The following is a 26,997-nucleotide window of genomic DNA, read 5'->3' as shown; positions in this document are numbered from 1 at the left end:
TCTATTTTATTATTAGCTATTGTCGTTAATCTCTTACTGTACCTAATGTATAAATTAAGCTTTATAATAGGTATGTATGTATAGAACAAACATAGTATATAAAAGGTTTGGTACTACCTGCAGTTTCAGGTGTCCAGTGGGGATCTTGGAGCTTATCCCCTATAGATAAGGGGGGACTACCTTATTTGTATGTTGAGTAATTTCAGATTGTGTCCTGGCCATTGTGAATGTTATATTGTATAGACTCTGGGTCCTGCTGTAATCCTCTATAGAATGTTGATTGTGTTGTTACTGTTGTTTCAGGAGGCAATGAACCAACTTAAGTTCAGATTCTAAGCTCTGTCTCACTTTCTGTGAGTGGTGGTTCTAATCTTAGTGAAAAGCCACAAGAAAAGAGAAAAAATGGGAAAATCATCCTATGGAGATGACTTCTCTAAATTTTAACTCACCTGTATCATTTGCCTTCTTTTGTCTAACTTTCACAGAGTTGTTATTTAATTGTGTTTTGTATTTTTGTCCAGCGTTTTTAGGTGTAATCAGTAGGAGAGATAGGCTATAATGGATTTACTCCATGTTGGCCAGAATTTGAAGCTCCTGCTCAGTTTTTTTGATTTGCTGGAGTTTAAAAAAGCTAGGAGAAATGAAGCTCCAAAGCACAGTGAAGACCGTGATAGTGGCATTAAGGTTGAAAGATATGAGAAAACAGCAAATATCTCTCCCTTGTTTGGAATCCTGTTCAGATGTCAAGGCATTCCTTCTAAATTGTGGTAACCAGGCCAACATAACTACTTCTACTTTTTGGATGAGAACACTAAGGAAGAGCTTGCCACTTGCCTGTTTGATCTCAGATCAAATCCCTTGACCTTCTCTTGCTCGTATTGTCAGGCCCTGACCATTGCAAACTACATTTTCAAATTTCTTGAAAATCAGCTTTTAATTAAATTCTGCCAATAGGAGGCACTGGCTTGAATTTGGAGTGCAGGAGGAGAGAAGAAGCCAGAGCATGTCTCCAGTCTCTCTGCTTTGGGTGGCATTCCCAGCAAGGGCGATGTTTCCTCTGTGCTTCTGGCTTTCGTAGATACCCTCTTCCTCAATGTTCCCGCTAGGCTGCCCTGGTTCCTCAGCTCCTCTCCTTGTCCCTCCACCCTAGGGGTAGTAATGGTCTCCTATTGTGCCACATCTTTGGGTGGTCTCAAACCCCATTTGCGCTTTCATCTCATCCAACATTTTAGTAAACATTATTAGATATATATATTAGTAAACATATATATATAGTTCATATATAATTAATTTTCTAGGAAAGTCATCTTATATGCATGAGTGTCTTCCTTTTGTGCTAATACAGTACATTATCTATTAGAACATCGACTCTTCCTCACTGATATCCTTACTCCTCCCGTATGTTCTGTTAGACCAGGTAGCAGAAAACTGAAGTGACTTCAGGAAGACCCAGCAGAGCAGGAGACAAAAAGTGAACAAGAACCAGGGCTGGGGCTGGGGCAAGGACTCCCACTGATGTGGTCAGTGGTGCCAAAGATAGAAGATAGGATGACTTCACCCCAGGAGCAAACCATGGGTCACAAAATCCTGTGGTATCTGAGAGGGATGAGAGGTATGCCAGCTTCCCAAGGCCATAAGGCTGAAAAGTGGCAGAAGAGGCACCGGAGAAAAGTTTTTGGCAGTCTCCAGAAGTTGGTGCAAGGACCAGGCTGGAGCTGGGGCCTCAGACAAGGGAAGAGAGCACCTCACCCAGTCATGAGCCCATCTGCCAGTCCAGGGCAGCAGGGAAGCATTTCTTGGTCTTTGACCTGCCATGGGCTTATGAGACAGAAATGAAAGCACAGCCAGCATCCTCTGCCACAAAAGACCTTTAATATCCTCCTATTTATTGTTCTTTTGTTCATTTGTTAGAGTTGAATAAACTATAATAACTTGTCTGACATAATAAGGATGCCACAGGTATAACAGATAAACCTGGCAGGTGGTCCAGGAAAGAGAGTGTCACAAAATAATCACTCAACACAAGGGCCACAGACCTGGAGATTGTTCCCAGCCATCCCTCACTCCTGCCCCAGGACACAACCCATGCAGGCCCCCATTCCATAGGAAGAGGCAGGTCCCACAGTGTCTGTGGCTAGACCTTAACACTGAGCAGAGATGCCCAGGAAGATGGCACTTCCTATGCTCGTTCCCAAGTGCTCTGCTCATCTGCCATGCAGGTCAGGACCATACCCCGAGTTTGTGAGGCACCCACCTCTCATACTCACCACCTCATATGACCACCTATCATACCCACCTCTCCTATGACCCTTGCAATTGTCCCAGTGAAGTGGGAAGAGCCTGGACTAACCCCATTTTACACACAGGGAAACTAACGACACACTCGGACCGAATGTAATACACCCATGTCATGCGCTTGCTGTGCCTGGAGCTTCACATTTTCACCTAGTATTCCCTGGGGGGTGGGGGTGGGGACAGGGCAGGCAGGGTTTTGTGCCAAGGGCTGGTCCAGGTCTCGCTAAAGTGTCCAGGATTCCTGGGGGAATCCTGCCCTCAAAGGAGGGACTTTTGTCATAAAATCCTCCCTGAGTCTTTTTATGTGAGCCAAGATTGCCATCCATCTGGCTCTGTGTAAAGATGAATTTAACCCTAGCCTCTCTCTCCATCACACTGCTTCTCCTGCTGTCCCTTGGGCCTAGGCCAGGAAAGTGGGGTGCCAGACAGGGGTGCAGACACAAGTCCTCGGTGGGGGATTGAGCCTGTTTCCTTGCTCCAGAGCTCCCCATGCTTCATGGGCCAATATCAGGGTCAAGACCCATCCCCACTGAGCACCAGGCCCCTGTCCAAATCAAACCTTGGCCAGAGCTTCAGGGTGGGTTGGCTAGAAAAGCCATCAACTATGTACGTGTACGTGTGTATGTGTGTGTGTGTGTGTGTGTGTATATAAATGCTTGCGCCTGGGTCTGTGACCCAAGTTCCAACACAAAGACATTTTGTACTGGAATGCTGGAGCCATTCCAACATGAACAGCAAGAATAGAACCTGTGCTGGCTGGTCTAAGATCAAACCTCGAGATGGTGGTTTGAAGTTTTTCTTCAAAGAAAGCTTGAAAATGAAATCTCAGTAGGCAAGACAAATAAAAGCAGAGTTGTTCTGGTGGAGGTGGAAATGGGAGGAGGGCTGGAAACCTATCCTTTGCCTCTACTCCCATCTTCCCACCTTAGCATCCCCTGACAAAGCTCTGTGGAATATCAGGGGTTCCGCAGCACCTGGTTTGAAAACCACTGTATCAGTGTCTACAAACCATAGGCCCTACGGACCTGTGCTTTGACTTCCCTTTTGGGGTGACGAGTTGGGAGTGTGATGGGGGGGAGGATGTTTCCCTTTCAACAGGGCCTGTCTTTGAAGCGGCTGTGCAGTGCCCCTGTGGGGAAGTGGTAGAGGTGGGGATGCTGCCACTTTAGTCCAGGAGGAATGGCAGAAGTGATGGAGCTGCCTGGGCCAGGAGGGAACCCCAGGCCCAATGCAGGCCATACAGATGAGGGTTCAGGAGTCTGTTTTGGTCCTTTTGAGTTTAAAAAATATATATATCAGAACAGGCATAGGCCTGTGTCCATGAAACCCTGTAAGAGTGTAAGACTGGGACCTAACCTCTTCCTCCTGGACGGGTGGAGAGCAACCAGTCCCCAGTGACCGGCAGAAGAGAAGCTGCCGCTCTGGGATGCTGATGCCACTGTGTCCGCTGTGGCTCAGCTCTCAGGGCAAAAGGCTTGGGTTTTCCCTGGGCCCGAAGCCCTCCCAATGTCACTGAGAAGCTGTGGTGGCTCCAGCTGATCCTGGAAGAGGCCTTACACTTTGAAGGGAAGGAACAGGCAATTTCTATTTCTCCTTGCCCTTAGATTTCTGCAGATGGGTGGTTTCAGCTCCCTGAGCCTGGGGGCTGGTGACTCTCTTTAACCTGGGGTCAGAGCCAAGGCCCCTTGGCCTCTGTGGGGTCTGAGAGATGGGAGATGTGAGTGACACCAGGCCTAGGAGGGTCCAAGATGTCCCCCTCCACCAATCACTGACAATATCCATGTCTTCCCTCTGTGTCCTGGTTGCTGGAACCACTATTTTTGGGCATGATATTCCTGAATCGTGTCTAAATTTCCCTCTCAGCTGGGTCATCAAAGCCAAATTGGCCGTATCTCATTCTGGTTGACATCTGCCTAAGTGAGAAGCAGGGCAAGCGATGAAGACTGGTGGGGAGGGCTCCTCCTGCAGCAAACTTCCTGTGTGACCTTGGGCCATCCCTGCAGTGGCAGGGCCACACACGTCCAGCCATTTTCAACTTACAGAGCCCTGACAGCTGACTTTCATCTCATCTGGGCCTCATAACAATTCCTGCATCAGGCAGGGGAGGGATTACAATCTCATTTTACAGTTAGAGAAACTGAGCCCCAGAGATTGAGTAGCTTGCCCAAGCCCCCCAGGTGGTTGGTGACAGCCAGGACTCAGAGGCGGCACTGGGGACCCCCAGGACAGAGTTCCTTTTACTGCACCACGTAGGAACCAGCTTGTCAGGAACTCTCCCACAGAACCAACAGCCAGGTGAACCCGCTCTAGCAGGTCTGAGCTTTGAGGCTGAGGAGAGGTGCAGCCAAATAACTCAGTCCTTATCTTCATGGGGACTGAACTCTTCCCCTGGGTGGAATGCTGAGGAGGTCCAGCAGGCCCTCTGCTCGGTGGGTTTTCACTGGGGCATGCTTTTCCTTCCTGCCCAGACCGGTGTCCACACGCCACCCACAGGGCGCACTGCAAAGTCTCAGTGACAGATGGCTTTGCCAGTGCAGGCCCCAAACGCTTGGCACAGAAACTGCCAGTACTGTGGGCTGGTGCCTGGGGCCTAGTGAGGCTCCCCCACCCCTAGTTTCACTTCAAGGTCTCGCCTGGACAGGCTGACTCCAGAAAGGAAGGGGGCCCTGCAGAGAAGCACTGGCTCGGCCATGTTTGGGGGCTGAGAAGTGGTGCCTGGAGTTGACCAGAAGCTTGGAAACATGACCTGGGGCTTCCTTTCCAGGAAGAGGCTGAAGGAAACACTTTGGCCTGTGTGTCCCTTGAGGCTGCAGCATATGGCCGTGCAGCAGGGCATCTGGCCAAGGGGCAAGGGGTGCCAAAATCCAACCTGTGTGTCACTCCCAAAGCTGTGCATTCTAGTGTGGGTCTGAATCCACCTGGAAAGAGCACCGTCTTCTAATTCACATCAAGGCACCATAGGGACCAGCAGCCACCAGGAGCCCTGAAGGCAACTGCCCCCTATTACTTCTCCCTACAACGTTTCCCTGACCATGGGCTTCCTGAGGATAGGGGCTAGGACTGACCCATATCTGTGTCTCCCGTACTTGGCATAGAGCCAAGTCATCAGCAAAGGATGGTAGGCTGAATTCAACTAAATTTGGCCATTGCCTTGTGCAGTCCTGGCTCAAGGAGAAAAAAAAAAAAAAAAAAGATAGTGCTCTGATCCTTCCCTGCAGCTGGAGAAATTTGCTAAATAACACTGGGCTAAACCCAAAACGGTGAACGTGATGTTGAGGTGGAGGAGGCTCGGGAAACCAGCCTGACAAAGCTTTTCCATGCATGAGTTAGGGATAGGGGAAGAGGTCTGCAGGAAAGAGGTCATCCCAAACACTAAAGGATCTTGTGTCAGCCCCAAAGGTTTCAGAAGACACTGGAGGGCATATGTTTGCCATGCATTGCTCCAGCATTTCATCAGCTCTGAGCCTGCCCAGATGAGGCAGCCTGCCCGGCAAGCTCTAGGAGGCGCTGGATGCCTGGGGGACCCGCAACTAGGCCCTCAAGACTGGACAGGGTAGTACGACTGCCCCCAGCTGACTTAGTTCTTGTCTGGGGAGGGGTCCCTTGGGTTGAGTGGTCATGAGACACAGAAGTCACACTGCCAGGCTTGTGAAACAGGTGATTTCACCACGGGAAATAAGTCACACTGCCTGCCCCAGGAGGTGCTGGACTGGAAAGGATTGAGATGCCACTTGTATAAGATTTGTTTGTCTCCCTTTTCAGACAAGTATGGGAGAGAGATGGAAGGGAGCAGAAACTGAGGAGAGAGCCCTTGTCCTGCTAATCAATGTATTTGCTTGGGTAAACCTCAGGGTGTCTGTGCCCACAGAGGGCTGTGAGGTACTGCAAGCCCTATCACAAGCCCCTCAACCAAGCCTCAGCAAAGACATGCTCTGTCCCTCCTTGGGCAACTCATGCTAGCTACGGCCACAGCCTGACATCAATCCCTTACCAGTCTTGGGCACAGGGTGGGGTTGAGGGGAGTTGGTGCTCCATAGGGCCCTGCCACCTCTGAGGTCCAATAAATCCCCTCTGGAGGCAGAGAGACCACTCAGCAGCTCTGGCTCCACCCACCAGACCAGGAGCTCTAATGTTCACAAATTCTTGGTGGCCAGAGCTAGAAAGGCCCATTGTGATCATCTGGTCAAACTCCTTGCTTTCCCAAGTGAGAAACTGAGGCCCAGAGTGGGGAAGGAACTTGCCCAAAGGCACACAGTAAGTTATTCTCAAAGGCCAGGCAAAGAGGATAACTCCTAACACTTTCTATCTCATCTCCCATCTGGCTTCTTGCCCCAGGAATTGCCCCAGGTCTCAATCACCCCAACACCAGCTAATGCGTACTGGGTACCCATGACACTGGGAGCTACTGGAGGTCATCAACTCACCAAGAAAAGAAGGGGCTTATTTGCTACCCAGCAGCCTCCTTCCCTTCGGGTGAGGATATCTCAGTGGATGCTGCCACCTTCTGAGATAGGACCCCCTTTGACTGTGGCATGGTGGCCTCAGGCACTCTCTCCCAGTCCGTAGGGTCAGTCCAGCCCTGGAGAATGGCAGGGGGAAGCAGGAGGATATTAGTGGCCTCGGCCCCCGCTGGACCCCCATCCTCACTTCCTGCATGGCCATGTGAAGTCCACAAGGAGGGGACATAAGGCAGACTCTCCTCTCCCTGCCCCCTGCCCCCATCTCTGAGCGCCCCCCTTCGGGAACCCTCCACAGGGGCTTCAGCTCACTCTGCTGGGGGCTGGTGCTTGCTGAAGACCCCCTCCCTCCCTCTGCTTTTCTCTCTGTGCATATCTCTAGACAGGCCCATGCACTTGAAATACAAGGTAGCTAAGATGTCACAGCCTGACAGTACTGCAATATACTTGGATGAGTCCACACAGCTTGCCTCAGTCTAGGTAACTGCTGGTAAGAAAGTCAGTCCAGTTGTTTTTCTCTACTCCTGGGGTCTACAAACTTTCACCAACATCACTATCAGACACAGAGGGACATCAGGTGGGGAGAAGGGTGAAGGCAGAAGGTCTTTGGTGGGTCAGAACTTCAAAAAGGCATTGAGAATTTGTCCACAGGTCTGCCCCTCCCAGCCAGAAGGAGGTCATCTTTTAGCTGCCAGCGGTCATCTTTTAGCTGCCAGAACTTTGTTAACCACCTGGGACCGTGGACATCTTCTCTCGTGTCTTGAGCCCTCATCCCCACCCCTCCAAGCCCTCATGCCCACCACACCGTGTCCCACATTCCCCATCCTCCCCTGTCTGCTCCCCATCTCAAGTCCAATTCCAAGGCCAGAGCCCTGGCAGCTTTTCTGGGAGACAGCATGAAAAGGAGGGGAGTGGAGATGGCAGAGATGGGGTGGAGCCAGTGCGCTGTGGTCCTGTTGGCATGGTGATGTGGGGCCAATCCTGAGGCCAGAGGTTCATCACCGTGATCTGGAAGCCCACGGGGCCCCCTGGTAGAAACTGGAAGAACAAAGGGGAAAGGAAACCAGAACGGGAAGAAGACGAATAAGCATCCGAGTGCATGAGAGTGGAGCCAGAGCCACGTGGAGGCAGGGCCGGCCCGTCTATCTGTTGTTGAGCTGTGGAGAGCCAGTACCGTCCTCCTCTTCCTCCTTGTCATCCTTCATGCCTTTCAGTCTCTGGCGAGCAAAGTCCTCAAATACAATGTCGTCATCACTGGTGGGAGAGACAAGGAAAATGTGGTGTGTTTGCAGGGGCAGGGAGAGTAGGCTTATCCAGAGGCCCGGCCAGATGTGACTCAGAGTATGGCTCTGGGGCCGGGGAGAGAACCACCCTCTCTGAGGTCTCTGGCCTCTGGGGCTGACCATGAGCAGAAAGGCCTGTCTGGCTGGCAGATATGGATGCCAACTGTGGCAGTGGGGACAGTCACATCAGGACTTGGGCCAGTCATGAAACGGGCAGAGAGGGGCATGAATTTGACTTTTGTGCCTGAGGGCTAGAAAAGTAACCCGGTTCTTTAGGAGGTGGGGGGAGCAGTGTGGCTCTGTAGCCAGAGGAAGGACTTATTCCCACTGTGAGAGGCCAGGCCACCAGTAGTTTCACAGCATGTTCTGAATCCTCCAAGAATAGGCCTGGCAAACCCCACCCCACCACCCAGAAAACTACCCTTAGGAATCATTCCCGTTTCTGGACAGCAAGGAGTAGTTTGGCTTAATGGAAGAGAAGACCATGAAGAACCTTTCTCCCAGGAGCGTCAGCTCAGATTCTACCATGGGGGATCCCGGACAGAAGAGGGCTGGGGTAGCAGGATGTGAATCTAAATAGGGGGCAGAGGACCTGTTCGTGAGGAAAGGGGAGGCTTGAGTGGGGTTTCAGGACTAGACTGCCTTTAAGAACAGCGAGTTCCCTTCTACCATGAAACATGTCCACTTAGGACCATGCAGGGGTCCACCCGGGTCCCCTGCCCAACAGGGTTCAGCCAGTGCATGGGGCATCCTCATGGGGTGACTTGAGACCCCCACACCCCAGATTTCTCCTGGGGGACAAGGGAAGATTGGCTTTGGAGCTGGAGCAAGAAAGCCACTTGGCCCTGGAGGTGGTCCACGCAGTCGGCCCAGGTCCTCCCCCTCTGGCCACTGTCCGGTGACTCGATGGCCTTTGACCGCAGGGAAATCCACATTGGTTGGTCCTCAGGAGTCAGAAGCAACAAGATCCCCAGTCCCCTGCCCACCCCACAGCCTGATTCCACAGGTTGGCGTGGGCAGGACAGGAGAGCCGAGCCCAGGGCCGTGGACCAGCCCTGTGTGAGCCGAGCAGGCGCTGTGGATGGATGAACGGACTGACGGACGGACGTGCAAGGACGAGGGAGGAAGACAGACCCCACCAAGGCAGGAGGAAGAGGAACAGGTACGGAGGGTCCTTCAAGTCACATGCAGGCAAGCGGGTTGCTGAAGAGGCGAGCAGAGGTGGCTCTCAGCAGACGGGGTTAGACCAGTGGCTCCTCAGGGGTTAATAAGCATATATGCAAATGACCCCCTCCACCCCGCCCACCCACGGCCCACCCTCCGGATGTCTGCAGGCAGGGTTTGGCTTACTTTGTGTCAAGTTCTATGAGATTGGTATCTACCGGCGTCTCGTTCTCTGGAACTAAACACAGGGCAGGGTGTCCAGGGGTTAGTGAGTGGATGAGCACGGGGCGAGTGAGCACAGGCCCCCACCCTGGGACAACCAGACTAACATGAGGAGGGCAAACGATAAAGGGCAATGGAGACGGGGGAGGGCTCATTCCCAGTACTGAAACACCCCAAATCATCTGAAAGGCAGGGAGGATGGCACCAGGAGGGCCCCGGATCCCCACTGCAGTCCCAGAAGAACAGAAAATCCTCTAAACTTCTGTTTCTTTTGACAGGTCTCCAACATGACTTACATTAATTCCTTGCACGCAAGCCATTCACCAATTCTAAGATAATCTTTTTTATATTTTCCTTCACATTTTAACATCTCCAAACTTGGAGTGTGTCTTACTGTCGATGGCACTGCACAGTTTAACCATGGAAGTTTTTTCCTAATCGTACCTACTATAATGTCGTCTCTCTCCACTGAAAGTCTCAGATTCAATGAAATATGACCAATCTGCTATCACTTGAAAAACAGGACAAGCCAGGCGTGGTGGCTCATGCCTGTAATCCCAGCACTTTGGGAGGTTGAGGCGGGGAGATCACCTGAGGTCAGGAGTTTGAGACCAGCCTGGCCAACATGGTGAAACCCCGTCTCTACTAAAAATACAAAAATCAGCCAGGTGTGGTGGCAGCCACCTGTAATTAATCTCAGCTACTCGGGAGGCTGAGGCAGGAGAATCTCTTGAGCCTGGGAGGCGGAGGTTGCAGTGAGCTAAGATCACGTCACTGCACTCCAGCCTGAGCAACAGAGTGAGACTCTATCTCAAAACCAAAAAAAAAAAAAAAAAAAAAAAGAAGAAAAACACGACAATAGTGTGTCCAGCGGTCATCTTATCCAAGCAGCCCCTTCCCCTACTTCCAAACGGGATCCAGCCCATGTCTGGGTGCAAGAGAGAGGCTCAAAGCATGGCCAATGAGTTCCCTCCTCCACTCCTGGCCTCCCTCTCCCATGGGGAACAGGAGCCACGCCTCACTGTCTCCTGGTGGGGTCAGAAGCAAATCGAGTTCTGGACCCCACAAAAGATCTGGGGACCTGAGAAAACGGTGACTGGGCTGAGGGCGAACCTGGGGGTGGGTGGGTTACAGGGTCACATGGCAGCTGCTGGAGAATCCCTACCCCAGAGACCCACAGATTCTGCTCACCTTCCCGATGCAGGGGTTCCTCTTTGGGCTTGGGGTGCATTAGGGTGAAGGGCAGTTCCACAGCCACGTCGCTGAAACAGAGACCCAGACCCAGTGAGCCTTGAGCGGACTCGCAGGCTGTAAGACTCGATGTCGATGCCCTGTCAGTCCGAGGACTACAGAGGCTTTTGCCGTCAGAGGAGGTAGATCCAAAAGATGCCCTCCAGCCCCAGTTCTGCCACTCGGAGCCTCGGTCTGCCTGGGAGCTGGACGAGGAGACTTCCTCTGGTTCCAAAAAGAAATGGAAGCCTCCCCTTTCCTGAGAAGGCTCCCTGGGTTCCCACGGGCTGGGAGGAGGCCCAGGGGTGGGAAAGGATTGCCCAGGGCAGCATGCACCGTGGGGACTGCGGGGCTCCAGAGGTGCCCTGGGACCCTGCCCACCTCAAATCGCCACAGCCACCCTCGCCTCCCCTGACACTGCCCTTCCCAACTTCCAGGTTGGAACTCCTCCCACCCTCACACCATCCCGTCTCCCAACACCTCCAGGGCGCTCTTGTAAAAGTGCCCAGGTGACCCTAGCACCCCTGCAATCTGGATGAAGCACTGTTGAGGTCAGTTTAGTCAGGTTTAGTCAGTTTAGTCAGTTTAGTCAAGGCTGATTACACTGTGGGGATGCAGGGGAAAGTGGCCGGGAAGACCCAGCCACCAGCCAGTGCTTCTGATGAGGCTTTCTCTGTACTTGGCCCTGATGGACAGAATAAGAGAAGGTATTCACATGGTACTGACCCTGTGCCAAGGATTACTGTAAGCCCCTTCCATAGAGTAACTCATTTAACCCTCACAACAACCCTATTATTATCACCAACGTACAGACTGGGACATTGAGGCATGAGGAGATTAAAATATCTTGCCCAAGGCCACACAGCTATTAATGGTTATTATTAGATTCTGGCTCCATAACCACACCCTTGATCACTGTGTGACAGTAGCGGAATTGAGACTAACAAAAGCAACCCTGAAGGCTCCTCTCAGCTTCAGGTGGCATCACCCTAGGAGACTGCCCAACTGCAAGTGCCTACAGGCACAAGCCACATCCCACTGATCTTGTTGTCCAGAGCCCAGTTGGGAAAGAGGAAGGGACAGGGAATGGAGTGGTCAGAGGCACAAGCCATGCAATTAGAAAGGTCTGTTCCACCTGGGCGAAAGAGCAAGACTCTGTCTCAAAAAAAAAAAAAAAAAAAAAAAAAAAGTCTGTTCCACCAGCCTCGCCACTCGCTGGTGCAGCACTTTCTAGCTTTGAGTCTCACTGAGCTCAACTTGGAAACGGGAATAACAACGCCTGTCTTCTAGAACCACCGGAACTTCTGGGAGATGAGGCAGCTAAAGGGCTGAGTTAAACTGTGAAGCTTGACTAGGCACAGTGGCTCATGCCTGTAATCCCAGCACTTTGGGAGGCCAAGGCGGGCGGATCCCTTGAGCTCAGGAGTTCGAGACCAGCCTGGGCAACATGGTGAGACACTGCCCCCACCACCCATCTCTACTAAAAATACAAAAATTAGGCTGGGCGTGGTGGCTCACGCCTGTAATCCCAGCACTTTGGGAGGCCAAGGCGGGTGGATCACGAGGTCAGGAGTTCAAGACCAGCCTGGCCAAGATGGTGAAATCCCGTCTCTACTAAAAATACAAAAATTAGCCGGGCTTGGTGGCAGCCACCTGTAATCCCAGCTACTTGGAAGGCTGAGGCAGAGAACTGCTTGAACCTGCGAGGCAGAGGTTGCAGTGAGCCAAGATTGTGCCACTGCACTCCAGCCTGGCAGACAGAGCGAGACTCCGTCTCAAAAAAAAAAAAAAAAAAAATTAGCTGGGCATAGTAGAGCACACCTGTAGTCCCAGCCACTCAGGAGGCTGAGTTGAGAGGATGGCTTCCACCCGGGAGGCAGAGGAGGTTACAGTGAACCAAGTTTGTGCCACTGCACTCCAGCCTGGGCAATAGAGTCAGACCTTGTCTCAAAAAGAATAAAAAATAAAAATAAAAATGTGAAGCTTGTGCCTGCCAGAATCGTTACTTAAGTCCCCTCAGTGGGAACCTGGGGGTTTTATAAGGCTGTCAGAGCTATTTGGCCTTTTTTTTCTTCTCTCTCGCTTTTTTTTTTCCTTTTGCTTTGGGGATTGCTTCAGAATGAAGCTGGTGGAACACTGGGTTTGCCAACATTTTAGTGGAAGAATCTGGATCTTAACCTTCTACCGGGCCAGGAACGATAAGGTCAGAGGCCACATCTGATTCCTCTCTGGGACTCTGGCACTCAGCACCAGCCTGGACACAAGCCTGGGCTGAAGAAATCTTTGCTGAATGATATGGAACTGAATTGAATGGAATGAATTTGACCTGTCAAATTAGTCTAAGATTTCTTAGGATGAGCCACACTGCCATCTTGCGACAGGAGGAGGCCAAACTGCTGTGTTTGGGGTACATGCATTTTTGGAATATAAGTGCATCCAGCTGGCTGCAAGGAGACCTTGTTTACAAAATAGGATCTCCTGAGGACCTCTCCTTAGCAACACTTGGCCAGCAGTTCATCCTCACTAGTATAGAAGTTTGAAAGCCATGAAGTCTGCATTTCTCCAAAAGCTCCTATAATTCAGGTGATCAGTAATTCAGACAGCTCTCTTGGGGGCCACTCCCTGCATCAGTGTAGTCAGGCTTTGCTCTCTGTAAAGATCCCTGTCACTTGGGTGGGATGGAAGAGCAAGGAGAGGTTTGTTAAGGAGAAATTGTGTCTCCCAGCTCACACCTGAACCTGGCTATCTGAAATGACCACTAAGATTCCTTCCAACCCAGTGCCCTGTGATTCTGGTCAGTCAAGCCAATGGGCTCCAGGCCCTCCAGGAAGGTGGGTGAACCAGGTGGAAGGGAGGAATTTACCTGGATGCAAGATCTCCCAACAGGCTGGGTGGGTCAGAGGAGGCAGGAGAAGTGGTCAGGAGAGAGTTCAGAAAGGAAGAAAACAAAAAGCACATTCATTCACCACTTCTGCTGTCCCCCGGATAGAGAAGACCCATGGGACACACTCCCACCCACCCCCCTGCACAGCCCTGACTGCTCTTTCAGGGATACACTGAAATGGCATTAGCCCTGCCCCAAGGGACTGGGATCGAGACCCAGCTCAGCAAACCCCTGAGCCCCAGGATCCTCATCTGTAAAGGCAGTGTAAAAATTAATCCCAGTACTGCCTGCCCCAAGGAGGCCAGACTATCTAAAGGCAGAGGGAAGGACTCCGGGGTTGCCAAGAATGAGAGGCTGTGGATCCTGAAAGGTCGCCAGACACAGAATTTGGGATTTGTAATTTTGAGATGTCCTATTATATAAGGTCAGGATTACACACTGCCACCTGCCAAGAGGCATTCTTCTAATAATCAAGGAGACCCAATGTAGAATGGAATTTAGCTTTTCAATCTTTTCACAGAAATTTATGAATTAAGTTACAAAAAAGAAACATGGTAGTTTTTTGTTTTTGTTTTTGTTTTTTCTCCCCGAGCTTCCACCAAACTATGCTCCAGGGCAGGGCAGTCTGGTCCACCGCTATGACCTGAGTTAGGGGAGGAGATTTCAGGCAATGTTTGGGGCAATATTTGGGCCTCTGTTTCACCATCTGTAAAACAGGAAAGCTGACTAGCTAACAAATCCCCAATCCAGCTCTGGGTTCTGAACCCTTTTAGCTGTTTCCTCAGAAAATTAGCTTGGGCATGCATGGGGGTAGGTGCTATGCCCAAGGCGTGATGAGGAGATGGCACCCCTGGGGACCCCACAGCATAGATTCTGAGGACGCCGTCCCCTGGGCATAGCCAACCCTCAGTGTGAGCCCAGACCCAGGATAGAGGAGGAGGAGGAGGAGAGAGAGAAACAGATGGGCAGGGGTAAGAGAGGGGCTGAGGGCCAAGGAAGGAAGAGAGGGAAAGTGGGCAGGGGAGAAAGAGGAACAGAAGGGAGGAAGAGAAGGGACAGGAGGTTCCTCCTCCAAGGTGGATGCAGCTAAAACGGCTGCAAACAGGCAGAATGGGGCAGGGGCCTGTGGGCATCTGGGACACTCCCCTCTGCACTCCCGGGTCTTGGGCTTGGCTAGAGCACTCACCCGCCCCGAGACACCACCAGCTTCACTTTCACTTTGTAGGAAACAATGATCCCCAGGATCTCACGGTTGGCGCCTTCCCTCAACCTGCAAAGTGACACAGGGGAGCCGTTTCAGGGGCCTTGCCAGGTGGGCGAGACACCTCAGGGGTGGGTGTGCTGGGGGGCAGTGGCCGTCCATCCCCCATCTGGCTAGCCACTCAGCTACCATGTCCAATAGAGCCCAGTGGAGGTGAGGAAGGCGAGCAGTGCCCTTAGGTAGCAGGGACCCAGAGCCCCGGTTCCAAGTCTGGCTGTGAGACTCACTCACTGTGTGGCCCTGTTGAGCCCCTCTCCCTGCCCAGGCCAGCGTCCCCACCATGAGGGCCAGGCTCCTCCTCCCCTCAGATGGATTCTGCTTCTCTCAGCAACCCATGGGCAGAAAGGGCCACACGGGGAGTTCACAGAGGGCGAGGCAGCTGGGGTGGGGTGGGGGCCATCAGAGAAGGACTTCTCCGCAGAGGTGGTTCCTCAGCTGGGTCTTGAAGATGGGTAGGGTGTGAGCCAGGGTGGAGACAGGGCAAAAAGCTTCAGGTAAGTAGGAGGCTGTGCAGGGGCTGCTGAAGAGAGCTGAGTCTGTGCTGGGAGTGGCGGCTGCTCTAGATGTAGGCCAAAGCCCCACTGAAGGACCACACTCGCAAGAGGGCAAGATGCCATCCCCATAGACAGGGCTCTGCTGGAGCAGAGTGGCCTAGAGGCGTCCATGATGACTGTGCAGCAGGAGTGACCAGATGCCCTGGGACCCCTGACTTGGAGGGGCACCCCAGGTTGGGTCTAACCCAGCTCACCACCCTGGTCTCTCCTCAGGGACACCCCATCTGACTGAAGGCATTACGTCAGAAGCTGCCACCTCTTGTAGGAAGCCTTCCCAGGTTGCCCTCCCCCAGGCATGGTAGCAGAGCCCAGCACTGCCTGAGTGAGCTGGCCTGGTGGTCCGTCTTATTCACTCAGTCACCCCTGGGTAGGGGTGGGAGTAAGGAGGCAGCTTCCCTGACAAGTCAAGCACCTGAGGACAGGCCTTGACAAGGCTGTGGAGAGGGTAGCCTGAGCCTTGTCTTTGAACTGGGGGGACCAAGGAGGGTGTGGCCCCATCAGGCAAGGTGCACTAGGAGCCCAGGGCTAGGAGGGCAGGTCCTCACAGGGTGCTAGAGGCCAAGTTCGTGTCTTCGTGCTTGAGCTTCCCGTCCAAGGCGAGGCCCCGCTTCTCTCGGTTATTGGCTAGGAAGGGGGTCAGTGTGTAGACCTTGCAGAACGTCGAGCTGGGTGCCACAGTGTCACTGGGAAGAAGGGAAGCAGCTGTGGAGATGGCCCTCCCCAGAGCCAACCCCAGCCCTGATCTCCAGGCTAGCAGAATATCTAGTCTGGGCCTGCTCCAAGTCTCCCTCTCCCAACCTCTGTCCCCCAGACGCACAGACCACTTGGGCCAGCCCAGCTCAGGCAAGGAGACCACTGCCACTCAAAAGAGGCCCATCTACATTCTACGCACAAACAGGACTGCATCTCGGATATTCTAAAAGATTATCCTAGCCAAGCAGCACAGTGCTAAAAAGCACATTTATTTAAAAAATTACAGCCGGCCGGGTGTGGTGGCTCACGCCTGTAATCCCAGCATTTTGGGAGGCCAAGGCAGGTGGATCATGAGGTCAGGAGATCGAGACCATCCTGGCTAACACGGTGAAACCCTGTCTCTACTAAAAATACAGAAAAATTAGCTGGGCATAGTGGTGGGCGCCTGTAGTCCCAGCTACTCGGGAGGCTGAGCCAGGAGAATGGCATGAAACTGGGAGGTGGAGCTTGCAGTGAGCTGAGATTGCTCCACTGCACTCCCGCCTGGGTGACTCCATCTCAAAAAAAAAAAAAAAAAGTACAGCCACAGCGGACACAGTTGCTCATGCCTGTAATCCCAGCAACTTGAGAGGCTGACAGGAGGATTGCTTGAGGCCAGGAGTTTGAGACCAGCCTGGGCAACATAGCAAGACCCCATCGCTACAAAAAATTTTAAACATTAGCCTGATATGGTGGTGCACACCTGTAGTCCTAGCCACTTGGGAGGCTGAGGAAGGAGGATCACTTGAGCCCAGGAGTTCGAGGCTGGCTGTAGTGAGCCATGATCATAGCACTACACTCCAGCCTGGGCAACAGAGTGAAACTCTGTCTCTAAACAAATTTAATTTAATTTAATTTAATTTAATTTTTTTGAGACAGAGTCTCGCTCTGTCGCCCAGGCTAGAGTACAGTAGTGCGATCCTGACTCACTGGAACCTCCACTTCCCAGGTTGAAGCAGTTCTCCTACCTCAGCCTCCCAAGTAGCTGGGATAACAGGCGCGCGCCACCATGCCCGACTAATTTTTGTATTTTTAGTAGAGATGGGGTTTTGCCATGTTGGCCAGGACGGTCTCAAACTCCTGACCTCAAGTGATCTGCCTGTCTCAGCCTCCCCAAGTGCTGGGATTATAGGCGTGAGCACCAGCCCTGTCTCTAAACAAATTTTAAAAAGAAAAAATTATAGCTACACACAAACCATAAATGAAGCTATTTGGGCACCCATATACCTACCATCTAGGCTCAACAATTAAAACTTTACTTGCTTGATTACATCCATCATATATAGGGTGTTTTGATTGTCCAATTTTTACTTGCTTTTGCTCTATCCCCCATCCTTTCCAATGAGAGAGCTGTCATGCAGCAGACAGTGAACAAGACTTGGAGTCGGACGACCTGTGTTCCAGCCCCAGCTTTCTGCTTGCTAGCTTGCAAGTCACATCTCTCTGAGCCACTTCCTCCTCTACATACTGGGGCAGCAGCAACCCCAGCCCCACAGTGCTTCCTGAGAAGTAAACAAGTCTGTGAGTGCAAATGCCTCCCCAGCCATCCCTGCTGGTATTCGTTATGCAGACGCTGGCACCATCTGCAGTGGTTGGGATTTTCTACTCTTTAGGGATTATATGTTACTCTGGTTCTAGATCACTTCACTTTACCATCAGGAATCTATGCCTCATAGCTCTGATTTTTTTGAAAAAATCAACAGTGGATATGAAAAATATCCAGTAACCAGAGAAAGCTTGATCTAATCATAGCATGTTCACCTATAGGACAATTAAAAACTATTTCAAAGGCCATGTAGTAACATTTTAAAAATGTTTTCAGTTGCAAGAGATACTGATTGGAATTATATATAAACAAATACACATATACATGTAAAATACATCAGGTATAATTGCCCCAAGAAATTACTTGCAGGGCCAGGAAAAAAAAATGTATATGTCTTTGAATGGGGGCATTTACTTCCTTTAGGTAAGTAAAGATGTTTCACTTGAGATCTCTCCTCTTGCCTTAGCTGCCAACAAGCTTGGGACAAAGTTCAGTCCATGCTCAACTATAGTAGTTCTCCTCAAACCTAGATGATTTTTTGTGTGTAATTATTCTCTACACTCCCACACACAACCCCTTTTACCCAATGAGCTGGATTACCCCTTTATCAGACAAGAGCTGTGTACCTAGTGCCTTACCCACTTTGCCCTGGCTACCAGGAAGCCGAAGAACAAAGTATTTCCCTTCAACCTAGGTTTCTTGTACAACGTAATTATTTTTTCTCACAACCCCAATCCCCTTACATTCATTAGGTCTTGTTTTGTCGTTCTGGTTTTAGTGGGTCTCTTCCTTGACTGTAGCATGCATTTTCTTGTAGCTAAATCAGGTGGATGGTTTCTAAAAGGCTCTTTGGGATCACCTACTCTGAGTGGCAAGGAAGTCTGAGGCCCAGCCCTCTGCCAGGTGGAGAAGAGCCACCTGGACCTGTAACAGGACACCTAGAGCTTCTCTTTTTCCCACCCAATCCCACACGCCCAAGGCCAGACTTGTGCCCACTTACTCAGCCTCTTCCATGGCAACAGGGCACTTGTACTGAGCTGTGTTGAAAAGGCAGATGTCTGCATACTGGCGCACTAGGGAGGGAGAGGAATCGAGGTGGAGTGAGTCGGGAATGCAGCTCCCATGGAGTCTCACAGGTGTCCCCAGGTTGGGGATATTCAGCCCCAGGCAATGGCCAAAAGCCACCAGTGGGGACTTCCGCATGAGACCACCCCTGTCTTACATCCAAAGGGTAGCCCCAAACACACCCATTTCCTTCCATAACCAAAGCCTTCCCCTCAAGGACAGCTTTTTCCAGAACCCAAGAAACTGAAGAAGTGGCTTAAAGAGCAAACTCCTTACCTAGCCAATAAGCAGCCTGCCTTACCCAACTCAAAAGCTTTGCCCTGTGGCTCAGAGCAGGCCTTGGGCTTCAGTGGCTATTTTTTATACAAGGCTGTTAACAAGGGGAGATCCTTCAGCCACCCCCAGCCTTTGGGAAGATTGCCTCTCCCTGTGCCCTAAGCTGACCCTCTGTCTGGGGTACCTGAGATCTTGATCTTCTTCACCGTCTTGTTGGTGTTGTTGGTGACGTGGACGTTGACGCTGATGGGTTCTCCATGGTAATAGATCTGGGGGGCATAAGAAGGGATGGGGTTGGCTGGGAGGACAGCAAGGTTCTAGGGAAAGGAGAGGGAGAAAAGCCCCCATGTGATCTTCTGGGGTTCCCCAGACCTTGGGCAGACCTTCAGAAGGGTCTGCTGCTCCCATCTGAAGTCCATCACATCCCTCAGGTTCGTGCCCCCTCTGCCACTCCTTTAGGCCCAAGAGGCTTCTCCGAATCCCCCAAGGCATTGTGACATTCGCCCCAAGTTCATCAGCCACTTCCCACTGCTGCTGAGGGGGCACAAAAGCCACCAAGCACATTAGCCTTCAGTTCCCTGGTGGGACCCTTGAAAGATAACGGAATTGGAAGGTGATAGCCCTGGGCTCCAGCCCTGGCTTGGCCGGCAGTAACTGCGACAACAATAACATTGATGATGATGAAAGCGGTGTGACCGTGGGTAGGTTATCTAAGCCTCAGGGTCTCCCTCTGTGCAATGAAGGGGTTGGACTAGGTGATGTCTGAAGTCCCTGCCAGCTCTAAATTCTGTCCACGGAAGGATCTGGAAGAAGCAGGGAAAGGTGAGAAGGGGCTCACCAGCTCACTGAGGGAGCCAACTCTGAATCCCTACAAAAAGGCCTCAACTTGCATCTTGCCCCAAGGCACTTCCGTTCAGCCATGCCCCGAGAGAGAGGGGGTGCCCACACCTCGAGGAGGGGCCAGCCCAAGCTCACAGCAGCCATCAGTCAGCTGGGTTTGATTCAGAGTTTGAGGGGAGGCCCTTCCTTCTGCAGGGCTTGTGGCCCTGATGCTCAGAGTTTGGCAGGGAGGTCACGGCCCCCTGCCGTGCCCCCTCTGCAATGCTGGTTGGCCTTCAGCACTCGGCCTGAGGCAGGCAGCTGGTGGAGGTGTGGGGGAGATGTCCAGGACCTTCGGGAGGGTCTGCTCCTCGCTTCTGAAGTCCATCACATCCCTCAAGTTCATACCCCCTCTGCCACTCCTTTTGGCCCAAGAGGCTTCTCCAAATCCCCCATGAGAGGTCTCAGATTCCCTGAGCCCTGTGGTCCCAGGGCTGGGGGTAGAAGCTCCTACCTGAGGCATCCTTGCAGGCCAGGAGAGAGCTGGGATCTGAGGCCCAGTCCCTGGTGGAGCAGCCCCCACCCTCTGCCAAGCCCAAGCCTCCTACCTCCTTATCCAGGGAGGCCTCTAGGTGCAAGGGCTTGTCCGACATGAGGAACTGCCTGGTGGTCTCGGCTGTGGGCTGGGGGCCAGGCCTCTCTGGGGCATACTGAACCTTCCGGATGACCAGACGCACAGAATTCCTAATGGAGATGGGCGGAGTGAAAGAGGACCAGGGTCACCTGCCTTCATCCCCTCTCCTTTCGAGCCTCACATCATTCTCCTGCTCAAGAGACTGGCATGGCTCTCCATCACCTTAGAATCCAGCCAAACTGCAGAGATCAGCATAGGGGTCTGTCACCATCTGGCTCCATTCCATTCTCCCCTGTTCTGTCCCAGAAGTGCCCTGTGGCCGCACTTCATTTGGGTCCTGGTACCCAGCAGGATGCTGAAACAGGGACTACATTTTTCACCTCCTGCTTCCCTATGTCACCAAATAGGTAACATTGTCACTTCCTGCCTCCCTATGTCACCTTACACAAATAGTGTCCCTCTGTCATCTATTTTGGTGACATAGGACACTATTTGTGTAAGCTCTTTAAGGACAGAAATTTGTGTCTAAGGTATTCACAGCTGTACTCTCAGCACCTATGACTGTGCCTGCCATATAATAAACACCTGTCAGATATCTATTATGTAAAACTATGCAGAGGGGACAGGGGGCCCAAGAAGAAATGGGGCTTGGGGAGGCGTTGGAGTTCAGGAAGGAGGTGTGGATTCAGTCAGGGGGATGCAAGCCAGTGAAGGGGACAAGCCCAGGGAGGGGAGAAGGCCCATGGATAAGACTGGCTCCACGAAGGTTACAGGGGATCAGGGAGCAAATCAGGATCCAGTGAGGGAGAGGGACTTGGTGAGGCCATCTCTGTGGTGTGCTGGGAATGCTGGCATCTCCGTCACTCAGATAAGCTGCCTCCATTGCCTGGAACCAGGGAGCCAGGGTCAAACTCCCAGCTCTCCTCTTACTATGTGGCCCTGGGTACATTAACCTCTCTCTGCCTCTGTTCCCTCATCTGTAAAGGGTGATGACATAAGGACCGACCTCTTTTTTTCCTTTTTTAATTTTTATTTATTTATTTATTTTGAGATGGAGTCTCACTCTGTTGCCCAGGCTGGAGTGCAGTGGCATGATCTCAGCTCACTACAACCTCTGCCTCCCAGGTTCAAGCAATTCTCCTGCCTCGGCCTTCTGAGTAACTGGGATTACTGGCATATGCCACCACGTCTGCCTAATTTTTGTATTTTCAGTAGAGATGGGGTTTCACCATGTTGGCCAGGCTGGTCTGGAACTCCTGGCCTCAAGTGATACGCCCGCCTTCGGCCTTCCAGAGCTCTGGGATTACAGGCGTGAGCCACCGCGCCCAGCCAGGACCTACTTCTTAGAGCTGCTGTGAGGATTAAATTAGTGAATACAGCCCAGCACTGTGAATGGTGTCTGGCACCTAATCAGCCCTTGATAAATGATAGCTTCTATATCATTATTATTAGTAACTCTTTGGTGTGGATTTTAAATGTCCCATTGGTGGTAGGGTGAGAGGGGTGGCTCTCGATGTCACCTCCTCTTTCTTGTGCTTACCAAGCCTCCTCCCACATCCCACAGCACCCTTCCTTTTCCCTGGTCTCAGGTCTTAAGAGGAAAAGGGAGACAGGGAAGCAAGGGAGGAAAGTCCCATCTCCCCACACACAGCTGCCAGGGCTGCAGATGCAAATGCCTGCAATACACCCTATAGCCACCAGGTGGCAAACTCAGCCCACGCCCTAAAAAGGCTGCTGTGCCCTCAGCCAACCTCCTCTGGGAAAGTGCCTCTGGATGCAGGAACATCAGCGTTGAGGGCCCACCACCTATTCCAGGAGGCAGACAGAGCACAGCCCGACCCAGGAGGGGCAGGCATGAGACATCTGAGCCAGGTGTTTCTGGCTGCCAGCCTGGGCTCTCTGTCTGCCCAGGCTGTGCTTCTCCAGAGAACACTTCCCCTCTCTTAGATGTGGGCCGACCTCCCTGTCACTCTCCCCTGGATGGGTTCACTATCTCCACTTCCTCCTCACTTAGAAGCTGCCATTGACACACACTCCACCCCTGCTGAACGCCTCCCAGGAGGAAAACTGGAAAATTGGGATGGTCAGGAAACAGCCTGCTCACTGTTTAACACAATCTGAATTTAGGGTTTTTCCAAAACAAATTAAAAAGACACACAGTCTGGAGGGGATGAAATGAGAGGCAGGGAGATGAGGGAGGAAGCTGCCACAATGATGCAAAGGAGAAGATGCTGCAGCCTGAACCTGGGCAGTCGAAGCCACCTCCCCAAGGAAGCCCTCCGTGACCTCCCAGCTTCCAGAGTGCCCTTCCAAGGCTGGAATGTGCACCCCTCCTCGCACACTTCCAGGTATTGTTACTTATCTCCTCTTGGACTTTGCCCATCCTGTCTCCCTCCCTCACCCAGCAGGCGGCCCACACCCTGGCATCCTACTCACCGCTTGTGGATCTTCTCCTCCAAATTCTCCGCGCAGAAGGCTTTGACTTCATAGTCCACACCGCAAGCCTGTGGGGAAGGGGTCACTGACCACAGGGCCTTGGAGAAGCAGGGTCCCCAGTACACAGCCAGCCCACCTCTCATTTTACAAACAAGGACACTGGACAGGAACACCAAGCTCCCACAGCCCAGCCTTCCTTGGTCTGGAAGAAGCAGGGGAATGCCCTTGTGCTCAGCCCCAGTGCTGTGCTGCCTCCTCCATCTGACATGGGACATCCCAAACCGCCCAAATGGGGCTCTGCTCTTTAGACTCCTGCCTCAGTCTGGGTGGCCATCCTCATCTAGGCAGCTGCCCAGAAATAGCAACAGGCACCTGAGCAGACTGGGGGCACCTACTACTGTGTGCAGACCTGGCCCCGGGTGGCTTCTCCGGTATCCCTCTAACAAGACAAGGAAGCACGTGCTGTTATCTCCATCTTGCAAATGAGGAAGCTGGGCTCAAAGGTCTGGAGCTAGTGGTGTCACTTCTCTCCAACCCTCAGTTTCCCCATCTGTGAAATGGGGATGATCGCACCTTGATTCAAGGTTGCCAGGGGTTACGTGAGGCCAGGTGTAGGTCCTCAGAACACTTTGGTCCTGTTGCAGCCAACGCCACTCAGGAGGGCCTCTGGACCCATCACTGAATGGGAGAGTGAGGCTGACCCCATACCTGCTGCCCTGTCTGAAGAGAGACTGGTTGTCCAAGGTGGGACCAGCTTAGCCTAGACACAAAGACTGTTCAACAGGGAGAGTGGTCCTGTGTGTCCACCACCTCCCAGGGAGAAAGCCAGGGACCTGGGGACATGAGAGTCCTAGAGCCAGAGAGATGGTCCTCTTGCGGTGACCTACCTTCCCCGTGTCTTCAGGCCCCGGCTGCAGTGTCACAGAGCATGGAAGGTTTGGAGGGATCTGTCAAGAAGAGGACAGAATGAGCCACCTGTCACATCCACCACTGTCCTGTCTCATGTCCTGCAGCCCAGACACTCCCATACACCCATCAGACCAAGGGCCCCAGGGGACAGGCCATGTCTACCCCATCAGACCATGCCAAGCCATGCCCCACAAGTGTCTGAGTTTTCTTTATCTAAAGGGTTTGGCCCAGCCCAGTCCTCGCAGCAATGGTTTAAATAGATCTTTCTATGATGTCTACTGTGGTTGGCAGAATAATGGTCCCCCAAAGATGTCCACACCCTAATCCCCCAAACCTGGGACCTTAATGACAAAAGTGACTTTGCAGATCCAATTAAGGCCTTGAGATGGGGACAGTATCCTGGATGATTTTGGTGGGCCTGGTATAATCACAAGAGTCCTTAGAAGTGGAAGCAGGGGGCAGAAATGTCCGAGCCACAGTGATGGGATGTACAAAAGACTCAACAGCCCCTGCTGGCTTTGACGATGGAGGAAGGCACTGTGAGCCAAGGAAAGCGACACTGGAAAAGGTGGACGCTCCCCAAGGGCCTCCAGCCCTGCCACGCCTCCATGGTAGCCCACTGAGATCTGTTTTGGGACTTCTGACCTCCAGAGCTGTAAGCTCATACATCTGGGTTGTTTTAATTGCTGCCGAGTTTGTGGCAATCTGTTTCAGCAGCCATAGGGAGCTAACATGTCTGCGTGGAAAAGGTGACTCCACGATCCTCTCCACTCTCTCAGCCTCGCAGAAAGGGAGAGACCACACTGAATCTCAGAATCAGAGAACCTAAGAAACTTGAGATTTTGAAATCCAGCATCTTAAAGTCTCTGATTTGAAAGGTGGTGGGGCAGACAGATCACCTACTTGCCATTCCTCTCTTGCGAGCTGGGTTGCTGCCGGGCAAGTGGGGAGCTGATCTGAGTGGGAAATACTTTGCAGTGATTCAGGGGCCAGAAGAAAGGGCTCTTTCTTTCTCTGAAGACCCTTGGCGCCCCCTTTCTCCCACCAATGACCTGGCCTCAGAAGGGTCTGAGGAGTAGCCCAAAGGTACAGGTGACAAACACCAGCAGGGGCTGGAGAAGAGACTTACCAGGTAACAGGTGACAGTGCCCTAGGTCCTAGCATACACTGGGAAACTGGGTGGCAGGGAGCAGCTGACCCTCACCGCCCTCTTATGCCCACCCCAGAGGGCTTCCTAGAGGCAGCGTTTCTGGAATGGGGCCCCAGGGATGGCAGTTCCTGACCTCAAAGGTGAAAGGGTAGGCGTGCTCGCCCAGCTTCTTGATGAGGCGCTCCTGCAGCCGCGTCAGGGGCTTCTTGTCCTCGGGGGCTGGTGGGAAGGACTGTACGTTGGCCACAAACAGGTCCTTGCGAAAGGTCAGGCCCAGGACATCCAGGTCCTCCCGGCCGTAGCGGAAGGCGCAGGTCAGCGTCACATAGACTGTGGGGAGCAAGGAGCACTGAGGAGGGGCCTGGGAGAGCAGCAAGCGAGCCGCCCAGAGTGCCGGCAGCAGCCCTGGGACGGGCCCCACTGGAGGCCCCAGGCCTGTCCCAAGCTCTTTGGGGATGGCTGCACTGTCTCCACCAGGAGGGCTGGTAGTGAGTACCTGGAAGGATGCCATGGCCTGGCCCCTGGGAGGAGGAGGGGGCTGCCTGCTGAGCCAGCTCTGTCCTTCCCCCTCCCACCTCTCCCTAGGGCATATGTGGAGGGGTATGGAAACGGTCTGACAGGCTTGTTGGGGGCTGGAGTAGTCTGGCAGGCCTGGGGTGGGGGTAGGGGACCTGGGGAAGGAGCAGGGAGTTGTGGGGGCAGGGCAAGTGCTGGGTGGTATCTGGATGACAAGGGTCTTGTCACAGCTCAGTCCGCAGTCTTGTCTTCCTGCACATTGATACTGCCCAGGTATCAATGTTCGGTTCTGTTAAAGAAGAACCTACTCCTGCCCTGCTGGCATCCCCAGCCTTGCCATAGTCATGACATATTGATGTGAAAGTGCTCAGGGCATGGAGAAACCTTCTCCCAAAGTAGGCTCGGGGCAGGGCCGTCCCAGGCTGGAGGAGGCAAGGGCATCTGTGGGGGTATTTGTTGGGGCTTTCAGGGGAACCAGTGGGGACGGGCAGGGAGTTCCTATGCTAGAGGTCCAGGGGGAAGAGGAGGCCCTTGACAGGCTTGGGATGGGGGCCACAGCCTACCTCTCCGCTCTTTGAGATACTCAGGATCCACCAGGACCACACCATCTGGAGAAAGGACAGAGAGTAAGCAGCCTTTCCCAACCTGGTCTCCCAAACCTCTGTGCCCCAAACACCAGCCCAAGCCCAGATCCAACCATCTGTTCATCTAAAATCATCCGGAGAAAAATGGAAAGGTCGGCACCTAGAGGGTGGCACTGCCCACCTCCGCCACGCTCCACCCTTCCCCCATCCCAGGCCAGCCTAACAGACCCAGCTGGTGACTTTAGGCAGGTTAGAGACCATTTCTGTTTCTTCATCTGTTAGTAAGAATAATTATATACGTCCGAAACTCCTAGAACCAGGTATTCTTTGGAATTTAGAAATTGCGAAGTATAGAGAGGCAAAATGGGCCGGGCATGGTGGGTCATGCCCATAATCCCAACACTTTGGGAGGCTGAGGTGGGTGGATCACTTGAGGCCAAGAGTTCAAGACCAGCCTGGCCAACATGGTGAAACCTCATCTCTACTATAAATACAAAAACAGCTGGGCATGGTGGCGGGCGCCTGTAGTTCCAGCTACTCGGGAGACTGAAGCAAGAGAATCACTTGAACCTTGGAGGCAGAGGCTGCAGTGAGCTGAGATCATCCCACTGCACTCCAGCCTGGGCAACAGAGCAAGACTCTGTCTCAAAATGAAATAAAATAAAATAAAATAGGCAAAATGGTACATGTTCCATATATTCTGTAATGACCTCTGCAAGATCTGCACCCTATTATTAAAGCCATTAATACCTCTGTAGGAAAACAAAAATATTCTCACCAAGAGGCTAAATAAGGCATAAACAGCCTTGCATCAGTTTGGGTCAGGTTTGCCAATAAATGAATTCTGCATTAAACTTGGAAGCAATGTTAGGTTTTCAGAGCTTGGGCTTGGTACATGTGGATCGGGAGTTGTGATCTGTGGTGCCTCCCTCATGGGGCTCCCGTGAGGACTGAACAGGTACATGTGTGAATGTGCACAT

At 52.4% G+C, this 26,997-nt stretch overlaps 1 protein-coding gene and 1 pseudogene across 3 annotated transcripts in view; both read right to left on the bottom strand.

The window, feature by feature from the left end:
- Nucleotides 1–1,850: 1,850 nt before the first annotated feature.
- On the bottom strand, nt 1,851–5,766 carry LOC105739510 (annotated as a pseudogene). Its single transcript, XR_004033551.1, has one exon. The product of XR_004033551.1 is annotated as an uncharacterized LOC105739510 (transcript).
- The window catches only part of ARRB1 (arrestin beta 1), a 90,921-nt gene continuing 65,789 nt past the window's right edge, over nt 1,866–26,997 (bottom strand). Inside the window, exons 4-16 of one of the 2 annotated variants that reach the window (XM_003254706.3) lie at nt 25,997–26,041; nt 25,051–25,247; nt 23,746–23,805; nt 22,859–22,926; nt 20,397–20,532; nt 19,154–19,238; nt 18,629–18,701; nt 15,896–16,033; nt 14,722–14,805; nt 13,515–13,538; nt 10,613–10,683; nt 9,386–9,437; nt 1,866–8,006 (exon numbers count right to left, since the gene is read on the bottom strand). In XM_003254706.3, coding sequence (XP_003254754.1) covers nt 7,895–8,006; nt 9,386–9,437; nt 10,613–10,683; nt 13,515–13,538; nt 14,722–14,805; nt 15,896–16,033; nt 18,629–18,701; nt 19,154–19,238; nt 20,397–20,532; nt 22,859–22,926; nt 23,746–23,805; nt 25,051–25,247; nt 25,997–26,041 — 1,145 coding nt within the window. In that variant the 3' untranslated portion in view covers nt 1,866–7,894. The other variant, XM_030828634.1, reaches the window with a different exon arrangement.

This window comes from Nomascus leucogenys, chromosome 15 (assembly GCF_006542625.1).
Source record: "Nomascus leucogenys isolate Asia chromosome 15, Asia_NLE_v1, whole genome shotgun sequence".
NCBI lineage: Eukaryota > Metazoa > Chordata > Mammalia > Primates > Hylobatidae > Nomascus > Nomascus leucogenys.
Note: the sequence above shows the minus strand (reverse complement) of the source record. Positions and strands in the feature narration are given on the sequence as shown.